The sequence below is a fragment of the Rattus norvegicus genome, chromosome 2, assembly GCF_036323735.1.
Source record: "Rattus norvegicus strain BN/NHsdMcwi chromosome 2, GRCr8, whole genome shotgun sequence".
NCBI classification, from domain to species: domain Eukaryota; kingdom Metazoa; phylum Chordata; class Mammalia; order Rodentia; family Muridae; genus Rattus; species Rattus norvegicus.
Window position 1 is genome coordinate 183817302 of NC_086020.1, and position 11127 is coordinate 183828428.

Genomic DNA, 11127 nt, shown 5'->3' on the forward strand with positions numbered 1-11127 from the left:
GCTTCCCACTGATAATTTTCTCTCATTTCTGGGTCTGAGAGAATATAAATCTTATGGGATTCAAACAGTTCTTTTTAAATATTCTGTAGAACTCTCATTATTTCACCTGTTACCATAGGTAAATTTATAGGCCAACTTGATTGAAGCTTCCCTGAGGCTCATCCAACAGAATCTGGTAGTAGACACATATACTCTCCCTATCTTCAACAGCCTTAAAATCCCAGTTGGGTATGGTCAAAGTTAAGGCTGTATCAATATTTGCCTGGACTTGTGTGGGCAGACCATTTACCTCTGGAACCAATTTCCAAGCTTCTCTGACAATTCTCTCACTTTCTTCATCTGTGAAAAGAACCTGGAACTGTTGTTGACAGTCATCCCAGGTGGGATTATGAGTCAACATGATTGAATCTAAAAGACCTAGGGGGATCTGAGGGTCTTTTCGAAAATGGAGGGAGGGGATCTACGACTTACAATTATAAAGGTTATTACTGGTTAATGGTACATAGGACACAAACTGTCTCTCCTGTACATCTGTGTGTTCAGAAGACTAGAGGAGTAAGGTCATAGCACAGTCAATCCCTTTGGGCAGTATAGCATGAATGTGTGTTGAACTCATATTAGGTAAGGGCACTAAAACTCATCAAAGTAAAAACGCCTAAGCTGCCATTTAAATTCTCACTATCTGTGCACCAAATCAAAGGCATCAAAGTATAGCAGCAGTCATTAAAAGTCTCCCCATCAGAAAATGCCCAGGTCCATAATTTTCATCTACTATACTAAGAGGCGTCCTGGCATATACTCCTCAAATCATTTCACAAAATAAAAAGAGAAGGAATATTTCCCACTCTATTTTATGAGAGACTACAGTTACAGTGATATCTAAAACACACATCAATTTCCCTTATGGACTCATGCAAACATAATCATTAAATAATTGCAAGAATACATGAAAAATATCATTCACAAAAAGTAGGCTTTGTCTCAAGGTGAGTAATGGTGGTTCAATATACAAAAATCTATAAAATTTAATTGACCACATAGATTAACTGAAAGAAAAAAAAGCAAAACAAAAGCGAACAAACAAAATCAAAAAACATGATCATTAAACTGCATCAGTACATGGTCTTTAAGAAGCGATCCCTTAATGATAAAAGTTCTCCAGAGATTGGCACACAGATGATATGGCTAAATATAATAATGGTAATATAGAAGAACCCCATATCAATATCAACTTAAATGGGGAGAAACTCAAAGTAACTGTACAAAAGCAAAGGTCAGTCAAGGTTGCTCATTCTCTTAAATGGATTGAATACAAGAGTTGAAATCTTAATTGAAACAATAAGGCAACTATCAATAAAGAGGATAAATACAGTAAAGTTGAAAGAATTTTTATTTGCAGATAGATACTACACATGAATTAGGTGGAAAACTTTACACATCAGTTAATACATTTAAGTTAGTTCACCTATTCTGCTCAGTCCAATGTAAACAGGTTTCTCCAAAGAAAGTCAGATAGGATCTGCTTCAGGCCACATAAATTCCAGGTCCAAGACATCAGACAAGAATAAAACAACATCAACAGGATAGGTGTCAGGTAGAGTGTCCAAGACCCTAGTGCTGCACTTACCCTACACACCGTTTTGAAATATTACTGCTCTGTGAAATCCATAGCCACCATGCTACCTTGCCCCAGATTCACTGTAAGTGTTCCAGTCAAACTGTAATCTAAACAGAAGTCATTGTTAAAAACACTTGTTATAGCTGTTAGCAGCCAGGTTCAGGCCATAACTGACAAGCTCCTAAAATATCTTTTGGCGTTTGAGTGAGGGCTCCAAGGAAAAACAATGTACAGAAGCTAGGGTGCGAAATGCTTCCTCCACCAAGTGGGGATGTGACCCCACCATTGACTTCCACTCCAAGGTCTCAGAGACTTCAGAAGCATGAAGTATAATGAAATCCATGGCCTTAGTCTTCAGGTGCTCTGTGCTGTGGAGGTCAGCCAGGATCAGAGTTGGTACAGCATTCTTCACAGAGAGGTTCCTGCACAGGGAATCCTCACAAATGACCTTCAAGTCCTGCAGATCATACTTATCAGCAGTTGCCAAGAAACCAGTGGCCATTGAGTGGCTGTGGAGGTGTGGTGCCTTCCCTGTGTAAATGAAGGCCATCATTTCCTTAAAGACTTGCAGGTGAAGGTCATGGATCTCAATGCAGTTTGTTAGGCGCTCCTGCATTTCATGTTCAAACATGGCTCTGAAAACTGGAGAGCGAACTGCTAGGATGGCTTTGTGAGCTCTGAATTCCTGCCCATCTACAACAAGGGTGCAGTCTGTGAAGAGGGAATTTTCCCACAGCTCTCCTATGTTATTAGCCAATATCTGTGTTGGATCCTTGATTGCAGGTGTCATGTTATGTCCAGGCCTGCTAAAGGGGGGTCCTCCTATGGACACCTTGCAACACAGGATGAGCTGGTCTTCAGGGAGAAACCAATGCCTATGAGAGAGGAGGAAATCTCGAAGGATGAACTTCCTCAATGCCCATTGTTCATTTGGAAGAAACCTTATAACATTTGGGATCTCTGTAATTTGATGTTTCTCTCCTTGGGCATTTAAGATCCAGCACTGGAACTTTGCCAAAACTGGGCTCTTTGGACAACTGTGCAAACCCAGGCAAACAGACAGGTAATCTTTGCTTTCTTCATCAACACCGTTTGGATATAATGTCAAACACCATTGCACTTCTTCATTGGCCTCTAATGAGAACACTGGGCTTGTAATAGTTTCCCAAATTCCATCCATACAAAATGAAAAGTTGCTAATGGTCCACTTGTAGCAGAATTTCTGAACACTGATATGTGTGTAGCCGCAGAGCTTGTCTTCCAGGTCCCCTGACATATCTTCTGGAGGTAGTTTGGAGATTAAGGTTGATCTGAAAGAAGTAATAGAATTTACTCTTTATTCTGCAAGATACAATTATAGATAGCCTTTCGTTTTTATTTTCAATTTCTGTTAAATTGCCCCTTTCATATTCTTGAAAATGTCTATTTCTAAGCAGGATCTGTAGGTTTCCATACTTGTTCTACCAAACATAAAACAGACCCACTATGACTGTTAAATCTCTCTCTCTCTCTCTCTCTCTCTCTCTCTCTCTCTCTCTCTTTGTCTCTCTGTCTCTGTCTCTGTCTCTCTCTCCTCATTTGATTGTGTCTGTATATCTCTGTCTTTGTTTTTTTATGTCTCTCTCATTCTCCACTACCCCCACCCAAAACTACCATGGCTCTGTATGACTCTGTGTATCTTTATTGAATATTAGGTCAATAGTAACTAGGTTTGACTATTCTATCCAACTTTTGAACTGTTTGGAAATGGATAAACACTACCATTTCAACTCTGTTGTACTAATCAGGGGCGTGTAATAAACATAAAGAATAAATTTCTCTATATAAATAGAAACTGGATGTATGAGAAAAATCTGTAGGCAGAAGTCAAACTAATATAAAGTTGGCTAATGTCAATACTTACTTATTCCACAAGATTTGAAGTCTCAGATCCTCTTCAGAATTCAACAGAATCCTGCAGAAATAGGTTCAGATGTCAGTATAGAAATGAGCTTGCTAGTAAAGTGAGAGCAAGCAGGCAGACTCACAGCAGCCTTCCTCTATGTACTTTTATAGGCCTGCAAGAGAAGTGGGGCCCAATTAATGGTGTGTCTTCTAGACTTAAGATTTGGATTAATGGTACATGTTTTCCAGACTCAAGAATCAGATTAAAGGTGTGTTTTTCTACCAAAAGAGTCTGTAGATGAACTGGATATATCTACTTCAACTTAAGCCAAAAACTGTTAAAAACCATCCTCTCCAGTTTTTTAGGTTACTTAAGTCCACAGGGAGTCTAAAAAGGAGGATGTTAGGTACTCCTTCACAAGCAAAATGATGTTTCATGATTGTGGTGCATTGGGGTGTTGGGAGGGGTGGGGGTGTCTGAGCTAGAAAACAAAATAAAGACCCTGCTATGAGTTTTGTCAGATAGTCTCCTGTCTGTTATTTGGAGCAAGGGGGTGGTGAAGAACTCTTCAAGGATAAACTGGAATTTACATCCCAAATATATTTATTTACATTTGGGATGTAAATAAATAAAATAAATAATGAAGAAAAAGAAACCAGTACAGAGAGAAATGTAAGAGGGGAGGCAGTTTTTCCAGGAAAGTTTTTCGGAGACAGGTTGAAGAGAGAGAAATGGAGACACAGAAAAAGACAGAAGGATTCAGAGAACAAGAAAGTAGCCAGAAGAATACAATAGTTGGTGAAAGTTAGTATGAGGCAAGGAAGAGCAGCTCAGGAAATCCTGAAATAATTCAGATTGAATCAGGTACAATGGAGAAGAGTTTTAAACTACCCATCCAGACCTCAGAAAAAACTAAAAAGGAGTGACTTATTCACCTATAAGTATCACAGGCTAAATTTTTTTTCTAGGCCTAGAATAGACTTAGTGTCTAGAAGCTTCCAGAGATGACAAAAAATGCAAATAATAGTAGTTATTTTTACTATAAAAACACTAGAAAGTCTTCAGCAGGTCTAAACCAGATGTGACAGCTGAGCTGTTCCATGAACAAGTCAAACCCTCTTCATTCAGCAATAGAGGATGAATGACTACAGGGAAAGGAAAGACCACTTGTCCCTCAAAGAAAACATGCCCATTTATCTCTGTGTTTTTCTCTTTTTATGGTTTTTTTGCTCATACACATCCATTTATGACAATTTCAAGATACAAAAAACCTATGACTTTCCTTCAGAGAGGGGTGTAGCTTCAGCAACATCTTCATTGAGGGCAGTCCGCTGAGTGACTGCCATCTTTGTTGTTGGTAGATAAGGATTTCCTATGCTATTGTTTCAGCACCATTTAGCTAATGCAGACCATATGACTGGTTGTAGCTTCAGTGTCGTCTTAGTTAATGACAGGCCAGTGGTCATCTACCATATTTGCTATAGGCAGTTACATAAACATTGCCTCCTTACATTAGAATACTCTTTGAATCGCTAATTTCTATCCTGATTTGGTAAATCTTTATTTAATATTAATTTAATGATTTGCAGCAGTAAAAATTTAAAGAGCATTAATGATTGCATAACTCATATGCTTAATAGATATTCACTATCAATCTTTTTGGAAATCTGCTGAATATAACCTTACATGTTTAAAGTTATTAGGACAGAGAATCCCATCCATAGATGTTACAACTGCCCCACCCCCACCCACCAAGATCTCTGAGAAGAAATAGACACAGTGACAAGTCTGCCTAGATTGTGGTATGATAACCACTAAGAAACAGTGCTCCATTGCCTTGCTGCTGTCTGTATCACCCTACACTGCTGTCAAACTGAGGATACAAGAGAGTTAAATGTCTCATATTGCCTAAGACAAGGTAAGGCTGCTTGCTCCTTCCTACTCCCTTATTCTCTTACTCCTACTCTCCCTGATACTTTAACCCCTTTCTCTATCTCTCTCCCCCTTTCCCCATTCCTCTTCTTTCTCCATGTGTTCCTGGCCAACAACTCTATCTCCATTTCTCTCTCTTTTTGTCTTCCTCCCTCTCTGACTCACACAGTCTCTCTAAATGTATGTCTTCTTTTTCAGCCTCTACTCTCTTCTCTTCCCTACCCGACTTCCCTTCCTATGCTCTAAATAACCTTGATTCTACACTGTAACTATACTAAGTGCATATATATATATATATATATATATATATATATATACATATATATATGTATTTCTATATCCATGTATCTACTGATTTATCATCTATCTATACTATCTATACTAAAAATAAACTACATCCAAACCATATAATAAACTATATTCTATACAATGGCTGGTAACCCTGGGGGAAAGAATACTTCAGGATGGGCCTGAAAGTGCAACCCTCCTACCCACACCACACCTAGTTCTAACAAACATATCCTGGCAATCTTTTCATAAAACAAAACAGATGTAATGTCGACCTATCAATGGGTTTCAAAAATGTTCTACGTTCTGATTTCAAATTTGTTATGTTAGTCAGAGGCCTCTAGAGAATGTACAGAATAAGTTTATCTGTATGAATAGAAACTGGATATATATGAGAAAAATCTAAGGGTGAGGTCCAGCTACCTAACAATGGCTAAAGCCAGTACTTACCCAGTCAACAATGTTTGAAGTATCAGGTTTCTTCTTCAATATATAATAGAATTCTGAAGTGGGCTCTAATGCTGGTGAGGGAATGGGCTGCTAGTAAGATGAAAGCACTCAGGCAAAGACAGAAGGCTTCCTTCTTCCAAGTGCTTATATAGGCCTCCATCAGAAGGTGTGGCCCAGTCCTGTACTCCCAAAATTTGGATTAAAGGTAGGTAAGTTTCTGACTCAGCACTCAGATTAAAGGCGTGTTTTTCTAGCGAGACACTATTTGAACCAGCTGTATGTACTTCAACTTATGAAAAAAAATTAAAGGTTATGTATGCCAACTAGTTTTGGACTTAAATTAATTAAATTAATTAAATTAATTCCAGAGTTAGTCCAGATGGGAATATGAGTAGCCATGACCAGTGAACTGTGGTGAATCTTCCATAAATGAAGGGAATTTTCTGCAAAGCTATTATTTAAGCTTGTGCTGGTCTTACATTAATTCCTTACACAAACATCATCAGAGAAGGGATCTGAACTTGTCAGAAGTATGAGTGTTCACAAAATGGAGGGCAGGTGGAAGAACTCTTATATGGTGGGCATAAAGCAGAGCCCCAAACCTCTGATGGTGGCTTTCTTCTATCATGTATATTTGTCCAATCAGACCCACAGACCTTGTGGTGACTCCCCCAAATTTGGTTGGGGGGGGTCTTGTAATTCCCTCTCAAGTACATCCTCCTTAAAAATGATTTCCCAGTTTTACTTAAGGGTGTGGTTAAAGAATATCGTAAGTGCTTTTGTAATTCAATCACTTTAACTGGGAGGATTCAGCTCATCAGTACTTCATAATCTACATCCTGTGCAGGTGAGTTCTCACCTCTTCAGACTTGGAACTGCACTGCTTGTTCTCTTGGTCCTGAGAAGGGAGAGAGTATTCTGTTTGCCAAGGGCTACAGCATATATTGAATAGATATCAAAGATTGAAGTTTGTGATGTTTACATTGATGTAAAGTACATGTAAAATTCTATTTAGATCTCTCATCTCTCAAGTTTGTCATGTCTTGGGAAAAATCCATGGCACAGAAGACACAGAAAAATATTCAGTGATTCAATCAGTTCAACAGCACCTAGCTCTCGTGTATAACTTGCTCCAAGTTTCTTTATCTCTCAATACTAGATAAAACAATCAATTGATTTTTACTCTTTATTCCTGTGTTAGACTTATTGAAAAGTATGAGTATCAGTGACTCTGTCTCTGGTTTTTTGGGGCTTCAATAAGAGGATCCCTGGATAGATACGTAATATTGGAGATGCTTGTAGATGATCACTATGCAACCATTCCTTTGCAGGAAAGATGCTCTAAATAGTTCTTTTCTTAGCTCTCAGGAGCAGGCTCCTGTAGAGTGGAAGTGTGACCCCCTGGGCATGAATCATGGGCTTTGCTAATGAAACCTCTGTCATAGGGTAAGATAGTGGTAGAGTATTTGTAGGGTCATGAATGGGAGGAGTGATTTACTAGAATCCTGCCAGAAACAAAAGGCTTTTGTACCACACAGTAGGAAGACAGGTGATAATGGTAGTAATTATCCTCATACCAAAGAATGCACCTAGTTATTATAAAAATCCAAACTGATTGTATGAGGACCAGCAGTCTCTTTTAGCTTCTATCCTCGAGATCTAGTAGAAACAGTATTACCAACCACGCAGTATACACTAGCTGAGATGAGGCCTCCAACATATGCACATCAGGAGACCTCTGAGTCTGGGTTCAGTCAGAATAGACAAAACTAACCCTCAAGAGACTGGAGGCCCCAGGAAGGTTAGAGTTCTGGTGGAGTGTATGAAAAGGGGAGATCCTTGTGGAGATTGGAGCATGTGGTTTAATGGGGGCTGGGAGTTTGGGATGTGGAACCCTGGGTGGGAGGGTGGATCAGGACTGGAATAAAATCTGGAATGTAAAAATAAATAACTAAGTAAAAATATTGAGAGATATTTAAAAAACAGACAAATGTACATAGAAAGCTCAAGAGAGAGATGGATAGAGCAGGAGAGAGAGAGAGAGAGACAGAGAGAGAGAGAGAGAGAGGCAGAGAGACAGAGAGACAGAGAGACAGAGACAGAGAGACAGAGAGACAGAGACAGAGACAGAGACAGATAGACAGAGAGACAGAGAGACAGAGAGACAGAGAGAGACAGAGAGAGGACACAGAAATGAGATAGAGAGAGACAAAGATGCACGGAGAGATAAAGAGACATACAGTGACACTAAACAGACAACAAATTGTGGCTGGCACATATCCATGCTCCCAGAAAGAGGAGAATCTGGTGATGTCTTTCACAGGCTCTAGAAACTGGTATGTACACTGAAGATGCTTTAACCATACTTACCTCAGAGGTTTCAGTCCAGGAAGCAGTCAAATACTTTCCTCTAAAAGACATATTTATTTGCACATATTAATTGTCATCCTTGAGGTTTTTTGCCTTGTTCTGCTGACATAGGACTAATCATGGAAGATTCTAGCCTATGTCAAATCAAACTAGGCTTAGAATGTTCTCATCTTCTGATATTTATGGCTGAATAAGCTCACCACTTTCTAGTGCTTTCTGATCTCTGGCTGCCTGATTTCATTTGTTCTGGCTCTAAACTTCTCTCCACTGAAACTGTTTTATTTTGGCTTTTCTCAGCTGCCTGTGAATTGCCCACTTGGTCTCATACTAACTTTGGAAATCAGTTCTAATCTTCTGTCTCCACCTCACTCTCTGACTTGTTCTGTCTGTGTCTCTCTTGTAGTCTCTTCAACCTCTCTGTATCTTTGTCCCATTAAAACTGGCCTCTCTATCCTTTGCTCTCTTCACTGACCTCTTGAATAGCTTCCATTCCTATACCTTCTTGTCAAAGTTGGGCACATCCTTTTCTGTCTAATACTTCTCTGATTTTTCACTTTCCTTTCACACTGTTGCTTCTTTCTACAAATTTATTTTACTTTCAGTGTGTGGAATTTATTGTGGATACTAAGGGTTTGTCTGTATTCCAATCACAGGGATTAAACTTGTCTCCCAAAGCTAAGCCACTTCACAACTAAAAATTTTCTTTATATCAAATGAGTTTTGAGTTCTTTGTGTAGGCATTTTGGGGTTGAGGATTTACTGTTATAAATCTGGCTAATAAATTACAAGCTGGTGAGGATTTGATTTTATGCGGTTACAGGTACTTGTTCAGACTTGTAGCCAGCTTTCTGGAGACTAGACAAAGCTTTTGTTCGTTTGCTTGTTTTTTTTCAGGAGGTAACACAATTATTATCAAGTATGCTGAAACAGTTTCCTTTTTTTGTTGAAGTATCAAGCTCCTTGTAAGTGTATTAGGAAAAAAATGATCAAACAAAATCGTCCCAATCTGGAACTCAGGTTGAGCACACTCTGGAGTCCCTTGACCACTGCCCTCTCTTCCTTGCTCTGAAGGGGTTAGACCCTAGCATCTCAAAGTATAGTTTCTAGAATTACTGTGGAGCCTCCAGGATTCTTGTTTTGGAGTCTCCTGAGAAGTCTTGAACATGAATTCATGTTCCATGGCATTTTCATATTTATTGACTTTTCTCTTATATATTACACCTTAGGAAGAGTTTCTCCTCCCTCATTTCCTCCATGTAGGCCCAGCAACCCCAATACATCCTCTTACACATCAACTACTTTGGTTCCTTCCAAAGGAGTGCAGGCCTCCCAAAGATGTCAACCAAGCAGGACATGTTACATTAAGCCTGGCACATGCCATCATACTGAGGTGGGACACTGCAAACCAGTAGGATGAAAGAGGTCCCAAAAGCAGGCAAAACAGTGAGAGACAGGTACCTGGTGATTATAAAAAACGGTCCATGCTATATCCTGCTGCCAACAACAGTTGTCTTTTCTGTCCCCTTGGTTCCCATGGATAGCAGGGTTCAGAAATACCCAGATCTTTCCAGGCCACCCTGGAGAATGAGGAATGCTGCTGGAATAAATCCTCATCTCCTCATAGAACCAAATGTACAGCTTCGTAATTTATCAGCTAGATTTATATCAGTAAATCATCAACTCTCAAAAAGCCCAAACAAAGAACAGAAAACTCAATTGATATAAATACAAGCTGTACCCAGATGGGGCAAATGTACCCTACATTACTCTACTGCCCTTTGATAGCAACTTGGAGCTCAATCAGGCCATTTGGTTCTGTTTAAACATTTCTCTCAATGTCCTGTCTCATCTCCCCCTCTATCTAACTCTGTCTCTCCCCTCTCTAAACCTACAGCTTGCCCCTTCCTCCCACTCCCTTATCACACCCTGTAGACTTATCTGACTAATTAAGATTTTGCTGACTGCATGTGAATAGAGGCACTCTTGAGAAAGCAGAACATACACACAGCAATCCACAACAGGGACAGGCTGTCTTTGCATTGTTACGAATCCCACCAGAACACCAAGCTACTCAACTATAAAATATACACACAGGGCATGTCTGAACCCATTGTGGCTCCCTGATTTTACGAGAAGTCTCTGTGAGCTCCATGGGACTAAGTTAGGTCAGTTGATACTTTGAGTCCTGAGCTTGTGGTGTCCTTGACACTGCTGCCTTCTACAATCCTTCTTCCCCCTCTTTTGCAGGATTCTCTGACTTCTGCATAATGTTTGGTTTTAGGTTTCTTCCTTTACTCCAATCTATTGCTGGATGAAAACTCTCTGGTGACAGTTATGATAGACTCCTTTCTACAAGTATAGCAGAGGGTCATTAGGAACAGCTCCATTGACTTTTTTCCCCAGTTGTATTTGATTCTACATAACATCTCTGGACTATTCATCCTCTGGGTCTTGGCCCTCCAGACACTTCCAGGTAGGTATGGGCTCCTTCTTCAGGCATGGGCTCAGGTTGTACCAGTCACTTGGTATCCACACTCACAATTTCTGTGTGATTATTACCATAGGGCACCTTCCATATGGAATA

General features: G+C 39.7%; 1 protein-coding gene across 1 annotated transcript; it reads right to left on the bottom strand.

Annotated features, from left to right (window-relative positions):
• Nucleotides 1-1799: 1799 nt before the first annotated feature.
• On the bottom strand, nucleotides 1800-2894 carry LOC134485799 (TD and POZ domain-containing protein 2-like). The gene has a single exon (XM_063282819.1). The coding sequence runs from the start codon at nucleotides 2892-2894 to the stop codon at nucleotides 1800-1802; it is 1095 nt and encodes a 364-aa protein (XP_063138889.1).
• Nucleotides 2895-11127: the final 8233 nt, after the last annotated feature.